The sequence below is a fragment of the Penicillium bovifimosum genome, assembly GCF_028826915.1.
Source record: "Penicillium bovifimosum strain IBT 22155 chromosome Unknown utg000001l_segment0_segment0, whole genome shotgun sequence".
Classification (NCBI taxonomy): domain Eukaryota; kingdom Fungi; phylum Ascomycota; class Eurotiomycetes; order Eurotiales; family Aspergillaceae; genus Penicillium; species Penicillium bovifimosum.
Genome location: NW_026622710.1, coordinates 1,037,097 through 1,056,518, shown reverse-complemented (window position 1 = coordinate 1,056,518; position 19,422 = coordinate 1,037,097). Strand labels below are relative to the sequence as shown.

Genomic DNA, 19,422 nt, shown 5'->3' with positions numbered 1-19,422 from the left:
AAATGAGGTTCTCGATTCTCCACTTTATGGGGTAGAAGCCCGAAAGAACAGGGCAGTTGTTCTCAGTTCTCACCACATCCATGGATGGCCCCTGTAGACACTGCATACGCCCCAATCATTGCGAAACTTGATGCTCAAAAGGGGATAGTAATCCCCTAGTAACACCTTAGTTATATTTCTTTCACATATAGCTCTTTTACGGCCTACGGTGGTTATGCTAACGCTTCCGTTCGCTAACAAATTTCGGCTACACCTATCCTCTTCGAGTTAGCCTCGGAATATCTTCGGGTATTGGTAGATTCAACTCAATTCGTAGCCAGTTCGTCTTGCCAGAACCTGATTGCGAGAAAGACTGTAGAATTGACATATCACACTGAGATCCTTTGAGCGTATGCCGATGTAGCATTCGAAGTCCAGACACTGCTTTTAGTGGTACTCCAAACCCCACGGCCCACACGTGGACACGTGCATGACATGCGCCCTTCACCCTACATGCATAGCCTACTCGGGAAGTCGGGATTTTGCGCCAATAAACGCCCGCATGACTCGAAAAATATCCGCAATGTGTGGATGCCTAACTCGAGTGCTCACATCCAACGCTCACCGATATACTCCGGATAGAACCACCCGAGACAAGATCGGCAGTTGCAACATCAGTTCAAACCCAAATGCCTGAAACGCGCTCAATTCCAAGCCGCGATTCATAATATTCAAACTGATGGAGATAACAATGCAGTTCCCCGGCTGCACGGGAATATCCATAACTGTAGTCCCGACAAATTCGACAAAAGAGTCAAGACCACTACCTAACCACGCCGAACCCAAAGCAACTATGCCGTAATCGCCTTGATCTGAGCGTCAAGCTTCTTCATATCACCGCCAACAACACGGCTCACCTCCTTGCCGTCCTTGAACACCACGAACGTAGGCATAGCATTCACACCCAGCTCCCGCGCGACAACCTGCAGCTTATCGACATCCACCTGGAGGAAACGGACGTTCTCGTACTGCTCGCTGAGCTTGCCGACGACGGGGGCGACGGCCTTGCAGGGTCCGCACCAGGTTGCGAAGAAATCTACGACGACGGGGCCGGAGGAGACGAGGGCTTTGAAGATGACTTGGCTATTTGCGATGTATTAGTATTGTGTATATCGAGCGCCAGATTGAGTACTCCCTTACTTGTCGATCTCAGTGACCTTTCCGTGAGACATCGTGGCTGCGGGGCTTGAGGTGCGGGACTTGAGGAAGATGCGGACAGCTTATGAGGGTTAGTTGATGCGCCGGATGCTGGGCCCGATGTGGGCGGCGTTTGCAGAAGTGTTGTGTTTATTCTTACCTATGTAGATTGCAGCGAGAATAAGGACAGTCTTGAGCTCCATCCTCAGTTGACCTTGGGATTCTCAGTGGAGCATCGCGTTATTCGGCACGGCCCGGCACGTGACCTGGTACTATGCCCCATCTACACAGTACACGGTGACAGTAGAGATATCGAATCACGACATCCTCACCTGCCAACTGGCGGGATGTGGCGTCGGGCGAGTAAAGCCATGTGAACTATTGTGAAGCATATTGTTGGATTTTCTGTTTGTAACTTCGTCATGAATATGATCTTGAACATGAACTGCTATCAGGCAGTCGCTGTATTCCACAGCAGGTGGTGTCCTATGAAGGTTGCCTCCAAGGGATAATCGGCAGGTTGGTAGTTCCTGGATCTTAGTTCTGGCTTCTGAATGCTGAGCAATGACAGTCAGCTAAGAATCTTCAATCTACCAGACTACCATAATGCATTCAATCACAGAGTCGGTTCTGTTCCACCCACTTTGTGATGGGTCATGGTCCATCGGTTCAATGTTGATAAGGTGGTCCGGACTACCTTAAGGCTATTTACACAGTAAGTCGCATACGCAGTACTGAATATTAATACTAAAAGATAAGAAACCCGACGACCGATCACTCTCCTGCAGTGGGCATGATACTCGCATTCTTCGTGACAATATGTGTACGTATGTTGTGGCTCTGGAATGCACGCAAGCCCTCCGGCTACCTTATCTCCTCGCCCTCGATCTACCAAATGGTAGACCAAACCCATAGGTATATACCCCGTGTGGCAGTCCATACCGCTACTGTCGAGCTATGAGCGAGACCTAGCACATACGATTCATCGTCTTCCCTTCCCCAAAGGGGTACTATCAAACATGGAGTCACAACAGGCAAACCCAAAACTCGAGTCCCAGTCCAACTCCGACACCACTGACCCCCCAACTGTCGACAAAACCAACCAAAATGTTCCCAGTACCACTAGCCCAATGATCCGCCTCTCATTATGGGTAGCCTTTGCAGCATGGATCGCAAACTTCGACAACGGCTACTCCGGCACAGTCCTAATAATGCCCTCTTACAAAAGCTCCTTCGGTACCTGCAAGCAGCTCCCCGACCCAAACACCCACACCAGCACCGAACACTGCACCTTGACACCTCTCCAGCAATCCCTCATAAGCCTCAACTACCTCTTCATCGCGGTAGGAGGCGGCATCGCAGGCCTATCAGGCCAATACCTCGGCCGCAGACGATCAATACAAATTGGCTGCTGTTTAGCCATAATCGGCGCCGCCGGAATGCTCGGCACCAGTGGCAGCTTCCTACACTACATGGTGTGTAGATCCATCAGCGCCGTCGGCATTGGACAGCTGATAGCCTCGAGCGTCACCTATGGCTCCGAGTGTATTGCTGCCAGTCAGCGCGGACTATCGCTGGGATTCTACAATGTCGGGCTCGCGATGGGGAATGTCGCTGCTTCGGCTGTTTGTGCGGGGTCTGCGCGACTGAAGCCGGACAATGACTGGCAATGGAAGACGCCGATCGTGTGTCAGATTCCGCTGGGGATTGTTCTTGGGGTGGGGATTTCGACGCTTCCTGAGTCGCCGCGATGGCTTATGGGGCATGGGCGGGAGGAGGAGGCGAGGATATCGTTTGGGGTGCTTTGTTGTCAGAGGCCGTGTTCGCCTGTTGTTACGGGGCAGATTGATGGGATCAGGAAGCATCTTGAGAATGAGAGGGCTGGGGCGAAGTCTGTTTCTTGGGTTGACATCTATAGTCGGAAGCATGTTGGTCGGACTTTGACTTCTGCTTTGATTATGGTCGGTCTTGCTGTTACGGGGATTCAGTTTGTGCAGCCGTATGCTGCGCTGTTTCTCAAGGGTGTTGGAGTCAGTGATCCATATTTGATCAATGTTATCATTGGGCTGTGCATTTTGGGAGGATCGTTGTTCGGTCCGTTCGTTGTGGAGTACGCGGGGAGAAGAATGACCATTCTATCAGGTTATGTTGCTATGGGATTGTGCATGCTGATTCTCTCCTCTGTCAGCACTGCTCTTGGCATGAACAAGAGCGGAGAGATGGTGATGGTGGTGTTTTTGTGCCTGTGGTCCTTTGTATTTGGTGCCACCATCGCTCCGAGTGCTGGCCTGACTTCGGTGGAGATGCACAGCGTTCCACTCCGCACCTTCGGGCAGGCTAACACAACGATATTCTTTGGAATATTCTCGTTCGGTGCTACCTTCTGGACGCCTTACATGCTCGGACCTAATTATGGGAACATGGGTGCCAATGTGGGCTACTTTTATGCTGGTGTCACTGCTATCATTGCGACGATGATATTCTTCCTCGTGCCAGAGACTGCTGGGCTTACGCTGGAGCAGGTTGATGGTGTTTTCAATTCGGGAATCAAGGCGTGGAAAACATCAATGGCTGGGAATAAGGCCATCCGTTCCCAGGGAAGGAATCAAGCATATGCGAGTGAACGGGTTTGAAGCAGTTGTTCATTCATCCACTATAACTTATTTAGATTTAGATTTAGTCTGCGAAAACGAGTCGGTCAGATAGCAGGTTACAGTTCATTGTACCCTCCAGTCAGAGAGTTGCGTAAGTTGTGATCCTGAATCAGCCAACTGTAATACCACAATAGCCAAGTGTAATATCACAATCAGCCAGTTTGATGCCTGAATCAGCCAGTTGGCAGTGCCTTATCTGGCCACGTGACTGCTGGACCCTAAGAGGCTACGTAAGACAGTATGGCCCCCGCCTTACAAAAGATGGCTGAATTGAACGGATTCGACGTTTGCATATGATAACTCTGCAATGGCTTTAATTCAGCCAATTTTCTGAATATATAAGTATACGTTGAAAACAAGAGTGGAGACAATGCGGCGATTGATAGCCACCTAGGAGACTGAGGCTGAGCCTCAGCTGAGGCCCGAGGGTGTTGAACACGGAATTCTGGTGAGATGTTGTCCATTCTAGAATTGGAAGTTGGAAGCCAATAGCATTCTCTTTTCTCAGGACAAAACGGAAGATCGATAAAGGGTTTAGATACGTCCATTACTAGACATTAATACTATACACTAAGTCGGGTACCGCTGAGTTAGGGGTGGATGAGATAAAGGAGTTTGTGAATGAACGTTGAAATTTTGATACATTTTGCCATAGAAATAAATACCATATCAGACGCGGCACGTGTCACAGTGGGAATCTGGAATTATTGGGGCGGTTTGTAGGGATATAGCCTCGCCAGTTGGCGGAAGCTTGCCAGCGTCCACGTGTTTTCTCTAACTTTTTCCGCTCCCCTATCACCCAGTGACCATACGCTAAGGCATTTCGCATCTATGATTGCAAGGAGTGTTTTTCGCAGCCGGCACTTAAGCAACAAAATCAGCTTCCCTCGCCTGCGCAGTCCCATTCGCCATCCCGCTCAAAAGATTCTCCCTGTGCATATCACGCTACCTCTCAACCCTTCAACCCAGTTTTCGACAAACATGGATTCACCGCGTGATCTCTCTAAACGAACTCCCGAACTCGAGAGCTGGATGAACGGTGCCGACAAGCTCGAGAGACTTCTCGACAGAGACAAATTTAAAGCATGGGGTTTCGTGATCTATCGATGCACGTATCGGAGTGACTCCGAGTGGGAGAAATTCATAGTGCGGATCCACAAGCGTGTCGAACAATACCTTGGGTATTACAATGGTCTAGATCTCCTCGGCAGCTTTGCTCCAACGGTCTTGGAAGATCGCTCTTTCGAGGGTGCGACGGTTATCTCCCTACGTGAGAAATTCAATGAAAGGGCTGTGACCGCAATAAAGGAGGAACAGGGAATTGATCCCAGTCACCTGTGGCATTTGAAGAACGGCAGGTACCGCTTTTTCATCATGGTTGACCAAGAAGCCTTGGATTCGGTCCTGGGCACGCCAGAAGATGATATAGATGAAGGATTCGTTCGTTTGGTTAATGCTCAATGGAAACCGGAGGAGTTAGATGAGGAAGAGCTAGCGGCACGCGGGGCCCCTGGTCCAGAAGAGGAGCCACTAAAAGGGTGTACAGAGGAGGATGTTGGCTGGATGAAAGTATGCTGGGGTCATTCACAGATGCCTGGATATTTGCAGCTGGACGACTCCTTTGGTTGGGATCTGTTTTATTCGCGCCCACCTGTGATCCAGTCTCTTAGTTGAGAGACATGACTTGAGCATATGAAAGCCTGAGTTCACTCCCACAATTGTAAGAAACTCCAAGAAACTTGTATAGATTGTTGAACCTTTGGAGCTTCGAGTTCGCAAAAAGCGGTGGTTTGGAATTTCGGCGTGAATTTTGGGGGCTGGAAGTGACCTCCATCCAGGCTCCACGTCTGGCACAAGGCCCAACCCCGGGCCTGCGGTTCGGCCTGCCGCCCTGTAGTTAAGAGATACATCACCCAGGTAACACTTGAAGCGTGTACCACCTACCTGTAAGTGTTGAGTATATGGAAAAGGTAAAAGGATACGTGTACGATACCCTTCTAAATAAATTATCAACAAAAGTCTTCTGTACAGTTGTCAGTATCCACTTGTGGTTGCCGGGTTCCAGACGTGTTTAGCGGGCTTTCCGCCAACTGGCAAGCTCCAGCCAACTGGCAAGGCCATATCCCTAGGTACGACTTGCCCCAATAATCCCACAGCGACACGTGCCGCATGTGAAGTGGGTGTTTAATTCTTTCATTTCTTTGGCAAAAGGTAAGAAGATCCATCGAGATGTCCAACTACAACTCTCATCACTTCATGATTGATTGGTATTGTATCTAAGGCAAGATACAGAAACACGACCTGAAAACAGGCTTTCTCCGCAGAAACGCCGCCCACTGAGCATTATCTGGCCGTTTAAATAAGTAGGATACAATGAAACCATTTCCTAATTACCAGCAGGTTTGTTCGAGGTATCCGTCAAGCTCACAACACTGAGATAGAGCGGATAAACCTCTGTTTGAGCATACACACCTGCACCCAGTATCATCAAGTGAGTGTAGAGATGAAGTACAGGCCAGTGAAGCAGACTATATACTCGGTTTAGAGGTGTTTCCGACCAAGATCATATGACTTGATTCAAGTCTAAAGGGTGGTAGATTGTTTCCTCGACAGGTCTTGCAGAAATAGCAAGAGCGTTCCTTCACAGCGACATAGAACACGTCCTTAGCAACGCATGTTGCTTGATTTTTCTTTTCTTTTTCGCCATTTTCCATCATATTCTGATCTACCACGATTAACCAAAACCTTCATCTTTTTAACTTATCATAGGCTCATAGCTTAGAACGCTATCACTATGGTATGTGCTTGGATGCTATATACCACTTGTCTCTGCTGTCAGATATTAACAACGCCGACAGGAAGAAACCAATGGACAGCTTTCCTTGCTTGACCTCCCCGACTCTGCTGCTGGTTGTCATTCAGCTCTCCAGCCCATTCAATAATGGTACTATCCCCGATTCTCTGTCCGATACTTTAGTAAGAGACTAGACGCTAATAGTTACCTTGATACAGGACTCAAACTGGTCGAGGCACAACCGCAGCCTTACTTTGGCTTTCAGGGCCACTATGCCGTCTCCAATAATGGTACCTATCTCCCGTCTTTCTCTAGTCACGCTTTTGAGATGTTACCTCTGACGTCTGCCCTGGTGCAAAGGTATATATAGGAGCAAATCCCCTTTGACATTTTCTCTCGCGAGCCCCCGGCGAGGCGAAATTCATGACAGCTCCGCGCTTATATATACGATAATACGACTACGATGAGAACATCCAGCACTACAAGTGGTTGGGCAACCCCGTTTACCACCCGGTCACAACCCCTCCAGCTCACTCTCTGGCCATTATCAGAGCCCCGCCAAAGGCTCCAACAGGCAGCTGCAAGTATCGAGTAACTGCAATCCTGAACCGAGCCATGCAACTGGTGGACCCTGTCCTGGTTGACAAGGACCAGGACGCCGGGCAGTTGCTATAAATGGATCGGAGGTGATCCGGGAATGTGAGGGCCGTGTCTTCAAATCCTCTTCCCTCCACGGCAAATGGGTACGCGACAGCCTGAGGATACCCGGGAGATCGTTCCAGACAACGGAGAAAAAGGGGATGTGCATTTTGAGATCGGGAATGGGATGGATATATGAGGATGGCCCACTGCCGTCATCTCGGCAATGGTTGCAGTGGCGGGCTGGCGTGGTTGCTGCTGCCGAAGCTCCTACTGGCCCCGGCAGTTGTCCTGGACGCCGGCTCCGTCGTTGCTGAGGTACTCAATGACAGTCACAACCTGGAGAGGGAGTGAGAGAGGCATCACCGCAGCCTGCTCCTCCCTCCCACGGAATTCCCCCACTGATTGGGGTTGTGGGAGCCTGGGAACCTTGTTTGTGAGGACCTGGATGTGCGTCCCAGGCAGAGAACAGATTTCAATTGTCTGGAAAGCCGCATGGGGATGTCATCCAGCCCAGGATGCGCCAACTCCGCGTTTTGCATGTCTGCTTTTCCTGCTTTGACCTTTTCCTGGGGTTGGTCTCCACTCTCCCTGAGATTTACAAGATACCTTAATTCAAATTAAGAAATTTTACAATAGAAAATCTCAGGAATACACAAAAACAAAATATAACGAAGTAAAAGATAGGAAGATCCGCTAGCTTCCACCTCTGGTCAGTGTCATTTGGAAGGGTATGTCTTGACACTTTGCTCCGTTTGGAGGTTAGTATGTACCAGTATGTTTGATGTATCTGAAAAGGCAGAAACAAGGGAATCATGTGCTATCATGTGCTGGGTCATTCCACTATATAAGGGAGCTAACTGACGAGAGATTGTTTATCCTTTTCTTCACCTACTCACATCAACTCATCTTCCCTTTTGCCGATACTATCCATCCACAACTTCTGTTGATTGGAATCATCATATATACACCAGCTCATATATACACCAGCTGCATCAAATCCAGCTCCTTTTTTCATCAAAACCATTCGACCTGGTAAGACTCATCATCATCCCCAACACCCATAAATGACCGCCGATGAAACTTCAATACTAACCTGATCTCGTTACATCCAGGTTCACTGCCCGGCGGTGATCATTACTCCGTCCTGTCCGTTTCGATGATCTGCCACTTCGCCCTTCGACTGGTGGCCCAGTGAATCTGGTCAGATCACGGGCAGTGCAAGCGACAACCTCCGAATGCATCGATCTCGCCCGAACCCTAACCGACGACTGTCGACGGTGACAACATAGTTCCGAACTCCCGCCTCGCAGCAGATGATAGCGAGAGACCCGCAAGTCACTGCCATGCTTGCGACCCTTCCACAGGGCTTCGTTATGCGGCTCCCATTCAGAGCTACCTACATTGGGTACTGTGAGCCCACTCGCCATGAGACCTGCCATGAATAGCGTGGCACAGATGTCCGCTATAGATTGAGAAGGTGTCGCCCAGATAACATGTTGGATCACGCTGCGCCGAGACCGCACAGGCTTGAGTCTTGACCGAAGACATGGATGGTCCTCTCAAACTCCAGAAAGCACTCGGCTGGCACTACGTTCGCCGGTTTCACGTTCGTGACCGGCATGCTCTTATCATCAAGACCTGCCGAGAAGCCGACGGCAGCTTTCGTGTCTCGTTTGTGCGAGGCAATATCGGCACCAGCCTACCAGGGCCACATTGTGTATTGTCTCCAGGATAGTCACATGGTGGCCTCTAGGCGGAAAGAAAGTGTCACTTTATCCCCTCAACTTGCAGAAGTTAATCGGAGGTACAAAGGATAGTTTGGGCTTTACGATCAACTGCCTTTGCTTCCCCAGGGGCCATGACCTGAATGTCGTTTGGTGCGCCCACACAACACCCAGACCGTCCCTGGCTTGCAACGCCAATTCAATCAGCATTTCCGTGTACGCCGCGCGATTGTTGCTCGTTGTCGGCATTTTCTACACAAACTTCAATGAGGAGGATTTCATTGGCTGTTTTCGATTCACGGCTGATATCCTGGACTACAAGAACAGCAGCGAGCAGGGAAAATCCTACATCAGAAGTAAGTCCTCCACATATTTATAACTAGACGATATAGTTATGAGGAAACACTGCTAAGATACTCTGTTAACAGATATCTGGGCGAACATTGCAACGAAGATCAAGTTCTAGGACGATGCCGTGCGCGCCAAGGATATTACACTCGCCGCGGGAAGGTGGAAACTCATCAATAAGCATTGGCAAGAGATAACGACTGAAGCAGCGCTGGCTGGGGCCACAAAGAACTGTTTGCGGAGCGTGCACCACACGTCGGCGGGCAGAAGGCTGGCCCCGAAGCTGCGCAAGCACCCCGCGAGAAGACATTCTTTTGTGGCACACCAATAACTCCAAGTACAGAAGAAGTCTTGAATTCTGATACGCAGCTTGGTGGTTTTCAAACACGAAGGGAGCTGTCAACGTCTGGATCATTGTGGCTGTTAGTTTTCCTTTCTCTTCTGTTAGAAGGAAAGAGTCATGGCTGTACTCTTGGATTGATAGACCCCCAATCCTCGCTTTTTCGACCTCAGACGCTAGTCATACAGTCCTCTTCACACTTCATTCATCAGATAGTCACAATGACTCATTCCTATCTTTCCTCATTCTGATCCCAGCCCTCTGATTAGCCAGTACCTAACACATCTACCTACATACATCAACATCAATAGAATACAATCCACTCTTTGCTACTATAGCACAACTGTTCACTTTACTAGGTGTATACACGGGCAGGACCTAGCTGGTGATACCAACACAAACCATATTATGTCTGTAGTTGTCTTGTCAGTGAGTCATCTCACTCATCACCACTCTGCACAAAGAGCACTACAATAGAATTGACATTTATCACGGGAGACTTGTCAAATCGAGACTCAATATGTAAATCACTTTGGCATTGCTAGAGATATTGACAAGAAGCGCACTAGGCGGGAGAGCAAAGTTTGGAGGACAAAAGGGAATAGCTACATGGGTGACGCTCCACAGGATTCTGGAAAGCATAACAACGCTGTTGGAAGACTTTTCAGAGATGATTGCTGTCTGTGCAGCTGGGAAGAAAGCAAGTAAAAGACGCTGAGATGAGCAATCAGGGATTCAGAAGCAATAAAAAAGTAAGGAGATAGGAGATGGCTGGTGTAGCTGATAGGGACAAATACTTGGCAGTCATGTACATGGAAGGAAAGTCCGACCCAACTTGAGTATGGGGACCGGGAGGGTAAGGATTGTGGAGGGTAAGGATTGTGGAGGGTAAAGAAAAGGGAGTGGAAGGGAGGTGACAATTCTGCTTGTTCGCGGAACCCGATGGGTCACTGACACCCTGAGAATTTGAGAATAGGAAAGGTGTGGAGGTAAGGAAATTGATTCTGTATAGTGTGGGGAGGGATAGTGGGGGATTCACTATGAGAGAGACGGGGCGTAGGGATAGGCAGGATGAAGGGGAGGGGGGCGCTGATAGGTTGTATCGGCATAAGATAGAGATTCCCGATGCAATCACAGTTCAGACTTGGCTGATTCGTCGACCTTTAACTGCGCTGCGCGCTTGCCCATCATCTCTTCGAGGACGTCGAGACGTTGGCGGGTGGTACGGATTGCATGGTCCATCTCACTGTTAGAGACCTTCTCATCCCGAAGTTGGGCGGCGAACTCGCGCTCATCTGAAGTACTAACTCCGGGGGACCTGCGACTTGCGTGCGGCTCGGAGGATCGGTAAACATTCGGGAAGACCATCCCGTCCATCCCGACTCGGTCTTCCAGCCAATTCCAGAGCTCGGTCTCCTCACGTCGCCACATTTCCTCGTATGCAGCCAGCCTCTGGGGCAAGCCGTGGCCTGTACAGCCAACGTCATGCGCGTGTATTGATGTAGCTGACGAGCGGAAGAAGGCCAGGTAGAATAAGACGCCGATGACAAGAATGGCGACATTGCTACTCCATAGTGGACTGAGAATGCTGGCGAAGGGCTCAAGGAGAGGGCGGACTGGTTCGAAAAGACCCCATGACTCTGCCTTTCCAACATTGGAATCGACCGTAGCCTTCACAGAAGCAGCAGCGGTCGATTCTCGTCCCGACCCGTCACCCTTCTTGCGCTTGCCTTTGCCTCGTCCAGCGCCATTGGTTCGTCCCTTGGAAACAACTCCAGCCTGCAAGGCTTTGATAAGATCATTGCCGAAGGATGTTTGTCCGTCGATAGCACCTTTCTCAATAGGCCCCTTTGAGCCAACTCTTGCCCGACCATTCGATAGTGCAGGTCATGAGGAAGCGGGTCTGGTTGTTGGCAGCCCATGTGAAAAGATATTTGGTCTTGGTAGCAAATACGTTTCCGCTGGGTACATCGGGTGTCTGGGTGCTCAGCGTGACGAGGACCGCCTTCTCGAGATCCAAAAAGTCCAGGTTCTCGGTACTGATACATTTGGTCTGCTTCGGCCCAATCGAGCCATTCAGAGGTTTGATGTACGAGTACTTCCTCGTTGGGCTTTCGTTGGTCAGACCCTTCGCTGTTCCCTCGAATTGTAGCTCGCCAGATTTCTGGTTGTCGACGAGGAACTTGGTCATGAAATCGCCAGACGCTGGACCGAAAACCAAAGAGTACACTTTGCCGAGGGGGCCGCGATGATCTCATCTTTGATGACTTTCTCATACTGTCCGTCGGGGTCGGTGTATTCGGTGGGGGCATGTGTTGTCGGGCCAGGGAAGTCAGGAGGCGCATCCTTGGAGGCACCCTTGTCACCGTTCTTCTTCTCGCCGTTGGCATTTGTACCCGCCGCGGGTGCAGCTGCATTAGCGGACAGACTGGAAGGTTTGCGGCTTAGTCCTGCTCGCACCGGCAAGGAGGTTGCACTGGCATTTGCACTGCCGCCAGCCTCAAAGAAGCTCTCGGCATCGCCCTCCTCGTCTTCATCGTATATTTCATCCTCATCAGAGACATCGCTCTCGGATTCGCTCTCCTCTTCGCCGACCTTCTCCGTCTTATCGCCTGTTCCATCAGTCACGCGAGTTCCATTAACAGAGCTCTTGATGGTGGGATGGTTGATCTTCCAGATATTCACCATCAGATCATACGTGGACTCCCGACTGAGCAGACTTCGGAACGTATGACGAGCGTGAAGGGTTTGAATGGCAATGGCGTTGGGGAACACCATGGCAGTGCTCTCCTTTTCGATGGCAACTATTTCATCAAAGCTGATCACAAGAGTAGTGACCCACCCTAGGATGTTACTGGAGAAGCAGATGTGTCCTTCTGAGATATAGATGCGACCAGCAAGAATGATCTCACGTTGCAGGGCACAACTATAATCCTCAATGAGATAATCGTCTTCGGGCACACTCCGGAACAACTGGTGGAAATCTCGGTTGCGCTTTTTGCTCGCAACTGCAAACCCGGTCAATCGAGGGACGCTCGAATTGACACCGGGAGCTGCAATTCCAATGGCATTGGCGCCAATGGCTCCGATTGTTGAGGCTGTAGCTCCAGACGAACCACGATGACGCCGGGCAAGTCTGCTGCGCACACTGCCAGTGCGTCTGAGGCCCCCACTCAGGTCGCCATCAAGAACACTGCCACTCGGGGGAGTCTGATCGCCCGGGATTTGGCCATCTTTTGGAAGTGAGGTGGTGGATTGAATCTCCAGGGCGTCCTCGCCTGGTCCACCCATCGAGGAAGTCTCCGGTCTCTCGTACGCTACTTGAACCGCACGTGCTGCGCGTTTGTCTTCAAGTTTGGCCGCCTCCTCGTCACGCCTGTAAACAGCTGTGTTCTTGCGCTTGTCCGCCGGGCTTCCTGGCTTTGAGATCACCACACCGTCAGCGGTCGTAATTGTCTCGCCAGGTCGTGCGTCGATGTCCAGATGACTGAAATTCAGATCTCCTGCGCCGAGAGTCTCAACGGCAGACGGCCTCCCTTCTTCAATTTTGCTGGAATCATCCGACGCTGCTTCGCCCTCCTCCATGGCCTGCTTGGTAGACTTATCAGCATCACCAGCAGTGGGCTGAGAATTTGAACGATTCTTCTGTTGTGCATTGAGGCTGTTGCTGAAAGAAGTGGCCGCATTTTGAGCGACCGAAAATACTGAGGAGAAAAAGCCGCCTGCTTGGTTCGAAGCCGAATTCTTCGTGCCGGGTGTTGTTTTCTCATCTAGAGGTGTTAGTGCCGAGACTGCGTTGGACAGTTTGCTCGGGCCATGAGCTGCGGAAGCGGACCGCACCCGGCGGTGAGAGATCATGTTCCCAGACGGGCTCACGGTGGTGATTCCAGAGGATATCGAATCTGGAGACTGTATAGTCTCGGGCGAATTGGTCACGTTGTCGGAGAATAGTTGCGCACTAAGAGGGCGGTGCTCAGTGGGAGTGGGAGGTGTTACAGTTGTCGCTGGCGCAGGAATGGCGGTATGAGGTGGGGTGTTCGGCATAGGGCTAGCTTGGAGCGAACGAGGCTTGTCCTCCGTCAGATCGGTTCGAATGGGTGCAGGCATAGGAGGCGGATCCTCCGGAGTCGTCTGAGCTCGTTTGGATGAAAGACTACTCCGTCTGCTAGCTCCGAACAGACCTCGCCCACTTTTATTTCCCGCTGACTTGATCGAGACAGCGTCGGACTCGTCGTTGGCCGCTTTTTTGTCCGAGCTGAAAGCTCCCTTCAGGCGTCTCCCAGGGGATGGACTGCGCTTTTTGCTGCTGGAGTCTACGGGGACATCCAATGCCATACTCGATTGTGTTGGGCGTCGACTCTGGCTCCTTTTGTCGGGGGTAGGTGATTCTGACCCATGAGCACTGAAACTCGATTCCGTATCGACATGGGAGCTTTCCGGCTGTGTGGCATCTACCGATCCGGTCTTGATCAACGGGGAGGACGAGGTATAGAATCCGGTGTGGGAATTGTGTGAGGTGAGCGGCGGAGGTCTGAACCAAAGACGTAGAATACGTTAGTAGTACTCCAAGATATCAGCACAGCGAATTGCTCGACTTACCCATCCGGCTCAGAGTCATCAGTCAACAGATTGATGAGGTCACCTTCCTGTTTAGAGCTCTCGGCGACAGACGATGCACCCGCGGAGGTCCCATCCCGAGAGTCATTCGACCGGCTCTCAAGTAATTCGTTCTCTAGAACAACAGTCGGCACCGCAGGTTCATCCCCTCTCTGGTTCTTCTTCTTCTCTTTCCGCCTCCGACGCGCTTCGAGTAGCTTTGAGAATCCACTGGGACCAGCCCTGTTGGGATCTGCGGCTTCTCCGCCCTGGGTTTTCGGTCGCTCGAGGGTGGAATCTGGGGATGATCGGCCATTGCTTTCCATAGCACTAGATTCGGCTGAGATTGTCCAGGACCGGCGTGACCTGCTCTCACCTTTCAAGCTCGAAGAGGAGGAGTCGGCCATGATTGAAGGGATGTCGAGGGAATGGCTGGGTGCAGGCAGACCTGTGGAGAAACCACTGAGGGGATGAGCATGAGGTGTAAGTATTTGTGACGTCTCCTACTTGTAAGAGAAGGACACAAGAGGGAAGAGGTGTTCGTCGCTACCGAGGAAGAAGAATCCCCTGGACCTTCAGCTCCGCAACCTTCTTCTTAGTCACCCGCCAAGTAACCCACTTGGATATCGTTACATTCGAAGGTGATTCAGTTTATTTATTCATATTCAAATGTCTTAGTCTGTCTATTTTTTTTATTTTTCTTACTATTACTACTACTATTCCTACTAGTTGAGGTGTTGAGATAGTAGAAGTGGCAGTGTACGGAGTAGCTATATAGCAGCATCTAGCCCTGTGGCCTAACTCCGCGTCTCCACCATAGAATGTGGGATGTGACGCCTGTCAGGTCTGGCTGTTTCCGGTCTATTGAGATGTTCTACTTCTAAAATACTGCGTAAATTACACCTGAATGGTCAGAATTGAACAGAATTGGTTTTTTTCAACTGTCACCTCAGGCCTCGTGGTACTCGTGTCACCTGCCAGATTCCCGTTTAAGGCTGTAAGGCTGGCAACACGTCACTTTAACATTCCCCGGATCCTCATACACCTCAGTTCTCCTCTCGCATACAAGTGACCCTCATTTTCGCCATGGAGGTAGCTCCTCTGGTCCTGGTAGGTCTTCTGTCCCTTACCCCCTCCACCTTCCATGAAGCTGATCAAATAATCTGACCTCGTGACTGTCAGGCCCACACCCATGCGCGGAACGCGGTACTCGAGACCCGCAAGGCCAACCCAGTCGCGGCCAGCGAGGAGCACGATCTAGCTGCTGGTGAATTTGCGACGGCTGCACAAGGCAGTTCTGACCTTGAGGTGAGTCTTGGTCTGAACGAGTACCCCGCCCCGCATCACACTGACGCATCACATCAAGGCCTTACGGACCCTACGTTTGCTCGAAACCCACCACAAGAAGCTCGCCGAGATACTCAGATTTCAACATGAACATCCAGCTACCCCTTCTACTGAAGCAGCATCCGCTGCCCCATCCTCGCTAGCGACGCAGCAGACCGCTGCTGATGGAAATACCAAGGCTGCAGCCGCGACTCCGGATGCGCACAATCTACCACCAAGATTAGCAGGAAATGCTCGCATCCCCGGTCGGGATAAATCCTCTATTGCCAGCAACCTTGCCTCCGCACGAGGAATACCCTCCCATCCCCGTCGTGGATCACCGGTGTCGCCCACACTTACGTCCCAACATGCCGCAGCAAAGATGACGGAAACGCCATCAAGAGCTAGAGGCAGTGAATCTAGGCTACGCGATGGGCCAAACAAAAACAGGGCCAGTCGTGTCTCTACAGCTCGGCCGCCATGGTCTCCTCCGATTCCCAGTTCAACGGAGATGACTACCCAGCAAACGGCGCCTTCTATCGCGGAATCCGGAGCCCCGAAAGAAAAGCCCGCTATCACAGATGAAGCCTTTGATCGCTTCTACTCAGCGTTCGGCAGTCTAGTGTCTAAGGTTTCAGGCCCCTTGGCATTCGCAGGTATCCAGATGGGTCAGACAGGTTCCACACGAGCTGAACCGAGCCGCAAGGCGCCAGCTGAGGTGAAAGTAAACCGTGGCCATGCTACTCTGGACCAATCCATTACGGGCGAACCTGATGTAGACAAACTGTTCTCCCGGGCTGCATTGCGGTCCATTCGGGACGGCTCCGGTGCCGGCCCTGGAAACCCAGCGGAATCATTCTATGTAGTCCCAACTACCGGCGGGACCATGTCATACGCAGGAATCCTCACCCGAGCCGAAAGACAAGCGCGCAGGAACAGCGTAGACGACGGCGAGGATGATTTCGTCGATGCGCGGGAAAACACCCCCATCCCCCGAAATGCGCCACAGCGCCAGTAATTCGCGGATATGGGCAGGACGCCGCGGAGCACCAGACAAACTTAGTCCGCAGAAGCAGAAGACGATGGAAGAATTGCAGGTGGAAAATGAGACTTTAAGGGGATTGACCGATTCGCTTGCGACACGACTACACATGTGGGAGGTGAGCGCTCAATCCTCGTCCATGGCGCTACAACAATCAATCAGAATGATGCACCGCCAGACCGGTGGGACCCCCGATCACTTCCAATCGGGTACTACCTCCCCAGTGGCTACGATGAGCGCGCCGCCTGGTGCGGCGGAGACTGATGCGCGGATCAAAGAATTGGAGGAGCGAATTCGTAATAGTGAGAAGAAACTCGAAACTGCCTCCCATGAGAATGAGAAACTCAAGAATGTCCTCGGCCGGTACCGAGACCGCTGGGAGAAATTGAAAGAGGGCGCTAAAACGCGGAGGGCAGAGGTTCGCTCTGGTGACGCTCAGAGTAGTCAATCACCGAGTGTGGGCAAGCAAGAGGCGCCGGGGTCTCCAGGGCCTGGTCAAAGCTCTGCGCTGGGTCAACCAGGCTCTGGTGTTGTTAGTGGTAATACGACGTGAAACTGAAGCGCTCATTCTTGCTGAAACTGGGTTCGGGGTGAATTGCTTTGATCTGGTTGCATGGGAATCCCAGAGGGCCCACAGCAGGGGCTTAATAGGAACACAGAGCCTAGTACCAGATATCATCTAAGACAGATCGAGACCTCACTAGATTTTATCAAGGCGAGCCAGGCGCTGCTAAGGCGCAGGACTATGGCCTATTTTCATGTCGGAATTGTGCTTCCCAATCCGATTTTACCTAGCCTTGGAAGTGATAGGTACTAGAGTTCCAGGGCAATTCCAATGCAGAGTCTGAGACACGGTTCTTTGTTGATTCGCTAGCGATACCAAATTCCCTTCGCATACTTCTTTCCCCAACACGGTCACACCTGAGGGTAGAACAATGCCTCTCCGAATAATTCAAAACGATCCACCGGAGCCAGTCCCCTGGGGAGCCCTGCCATTAGACATCTATCTTCTCTCAGAATGGGAAACCCCGAATCCCGCACACCCCACAGAGTCCCCCCAGACCGTCGCCGACGGCTGGTACGCCAATTTCTTGCATTAGGAGTGGAGGGCAGAGAGGTAAATAATTACCTACGCTGATCAATCCATTTCAATTGAAAGGCTGCGTTTCTCACCATTCATTAGCCCTACAACGCCCTCGCAGAAACACGACCCACACCCACTGAGGCCCAAATAACCGATATCCTCCTCCCATTACGCCCGGAGGCCCTACGGCCTTACGCTAACTATACCACCTGCCTAGAGGAAGGTCTCTGGATCCGTCTCTGCTACAAAAAAGAGAAAAACGCAGCACATGATGCTATATGGTCCCACAACGAAGACGTAGAGTACGTCGGTCCCGAGGGTGTTGTCCTCGACGATGAGATTTTCGACGGGCTAGACGTGGCAGCTGCATTGGAACTGTTTCCCGAGCGTGTCACGAACGAGGGTCCCTCGAAACACATTGAATTGCGAGAGCAGACTCTGAGGGAGGTACTGGGTTTCGTGGAAGAGGATACGGGATCTGGTGAAGAGGACTATTCTGATGAGGTCAAAGAGATGCTGGCACGGACGAGAGCGAGGCGTGCGGTGAACCCGCTTCTAAAGTATGTCCTGTATCATGTTGCTTGTGTTGTTGCTCATGCTTTTGTGGAAGATGAGGTGGCGCTGGATGGTGGGGGTCTGCTGCATGTATTCTGGGATGATTGTGGGAATGTGGTGAGGCAATGGCGCGTGCAAGATGATGGAATAGAGTACAACTTTGATGGAGCCTGGGCGGAGGGTGCTTGGAATGAGAATTTCATCAATGGGATCGGAGAGCTTGGTCCTGCTTACCATGAGGGTGGGATGCGAGGACCTCCATACAGCGTTTGAGGTGCTGAATGCGAGGGACAACTGTCAAGGCTTTGTGGGCTACGGTATAGAGTTGAAAGGGACATCCAATTCGCTTTGTGCTTGTTTTCCTGCGTTTTGCCCCGGAGCATTCATTCTATCGCGGTAGATACCGCCTCTATCACAACCAAGGGTGATATTCCGGCCAGAATTCGATGATATAGTGGTAATAGCGTAGCCATGAGACAGGGCATGCTGCTGTAGAGAAGTATTCAGCTTGTCTCTGGTCTCAAAGACATGCTCCAATGGTGGCTCCATGTTAGGATGAAGGAATCAGATGAAGAATCAGAAGAACTAGATAACAACATGAAAGAGAGGCTCTTATAGTCTCAGCAGCTCACTTCAATAAGATGCACCACGCTAGCCCCATCCAAATGCAGTTGTTCACCAGAACCCTTGACCGTTGTCCCCTCAGCGGAAGGCTGTCGTCATCAATTTGTTGTCCCGTGGGAGACACAGGACAGTTGCACCATCGATGTCTCTGGCATTTAGATTGACCTCGGGTATCCTCAAGAGCATCTCGACCATCAAAGTGTGCCCGTTTACAGATGCCACATGGAGGGCTGTGCGCTGGTCAAGGTCAACGGCATTGAGATCTGTACCAGCCTCGGTAAGAAGAAGCTGGAATATAACGTTGGGTCCCAGCTCTGCGGCGATGTGAAGACGGCCGCGCAAATCAGTGGTGTTCAGCTGATAACAAGAAGCACTCAACAGACTCATATGGACAGTGTATCATCAGGCCACACCAAACCCATCGGGCCAATCTGCAGGGCGGGAAAGTAAATGTTCAGGGTATGCAAACAAGAGCTCAGGTACTGTTGGAGCGCAGCAATGTCTATGATGAAAGAAG

General features: G+C 51.2%; 8 protein-coding genes across 8 annotated transcripts; 6 read left to right on the top strand and 2 right to left on the bottom strand.

Annotated features, from left to right (window-relative positions):
- Window positions 1-830: 830 nt before the first annotated feature.
- On the bottom strand, window positions 831-1,379 carry N7515_000392 (thioredoxin family protein; the record flags this gene model as incomplete). The annotated part of the gene is made up of 3 exons (XM_056661136.1): window positions 831-1,122; window positions 1,180-1,258; window positions 1,337-1,379. The coding sequence occupies 3 exons, from the start codon at window positions 1,377-1,379 to the stop codon at window positions 831-833; spliced, it is 414 nt and encodes a 137-aa protein (XP_056526302.1).
- Window positions 1,380-2,195: 816 nt separating this feature from the next.
- N7515_000391 (uncharacterized protein) lies at window positions 2,196-3,809 on the top strand (the record flags this gene model as incomplete). Its single annotated transcript, XM_056661135.1, has 1 exon — window positions 2,196-3,809. The coding sequence occupies one exon, from the start codon at window positions 2,196-2,198 to the stop codon at window positions 3,807-3,809; it is 1,614 nt and encodes a 537-aa protein (XP_056526301.1).
- A 1,002-nt stretch (window positions 3,810-4,811) lies between these two features.
- Window positions 4,812-5,504, top strand: N7515_000390 (uncharacterized protein; the record flags this gene model as incomplete). Its single annotated transcript, XM_056661134.1, has 1 exon — window positions 4,812-5,504. The coding sequence occupies one exon, from the start codon at window positions 4,812-4,814 to the stop codon at window positions 5,502-5,504; it is 693 nt and encodes a 230-aa protein (XP_056526300.1).
- A 3,312-nt stretch (window positions 5,505-8,816) lies between these two features.
- Window positions 8,817-9,456, top strand: N7515_000389 (uncharacterized protein; the record flags this gene model as incomplete). The annotated part of the gene is made up of 3 exons (XM_056661133.1): window positions 8,817-9,070; window positions 9,120-9,346; window positions 9,419-9,456. 3 exons carry the CDS (start codon window positions 8,817-8,819, stop codon window positions 9,454-9,456), a joined length of 519 nt encoding a protein of 172 aa, XP_056526299.1.
- A 1,353-nt stretch (window positions 9,457-10,809) lies between these two features.
- N7515_000388 (GRAM and VASt domain-containing protein) lies at window positions 10,810-14,681 on the bottom strand (the record flags this gene model as incomplete). The annotated part of the gene is made up of 4 exons (XM_056661132.1): window positions 10,810-11,510; window positions 11,539-11,883; window positions 11,907-14,209; window positions 14,278-14,681. The coding sequence occupies 4 exons, from the start codon at window positions 14,679-14,681 to the stop codon at window positions 10,810-10,812; spliced, it is 3,753 nt and encodes a 1,250-aa protein (XP_056526298.1).
- A 679-nt stretch (window positions 14,682-15,360) lies between these two features.
- N7515_000387 (uncharacterized protein) lies at window positions 15,361-17,195 on the top strand (the record flags this gene model as incomplete). The annotated part of the gene is made up of 4 exons (XM_056661131.1): window positions 15,361-15,384; window positions 15,457-15,582; window positions 15,641-16,614; window positions 16,664-17,195. The coding sequence occupies 4 exons, from the start codon at window positions 15,361-15,363 to the stop codon at window positions 17,193-17,195; spliced, it is 1,656 nt and encodes a 551-aa protein (XP_056526297.1).
- A 465-nt stretch (window positions 17,196-17,660) lies between these two features.
- N7515_000386 (uncharacterized protein) lies at window positions 17,661-18,554 on the top strand (the record flags this gene model as incomplete). Its single annotated transcript, XM_056661130.1, has 2 exons — window positions 17,661-17,720; window positions 17,826-18,554. The coding sequence occupies 2 exons, from the start codon at window positions 17,661-17,663 to the stop codon at window positions 18,552-18,554; spliced, it is 789 nt and encodes a 262-aa protein (XP_056526296.1).
- A 573-nt stretch (window positions 18,555-19,127) lies between these two features.
- On the top strand, window positions 19,128-19,355 carry N7515_000385 (uncharacterized protein; the record flags this gene model as incomplete). The annotated part of the gene is made up of 1 exon (XM_056661129.1): window positions 19,128-19,355. The coding sequence occupies one exon, from the start codon at window positions 19,128-19,130 to the stop codon at window positions 19,353-19,355; it is 228 nt and encodes a 75-aa protein (XP_056526295.1).
- Window positions 19,356-19,422: the final 67 nt, after the last annotated feature.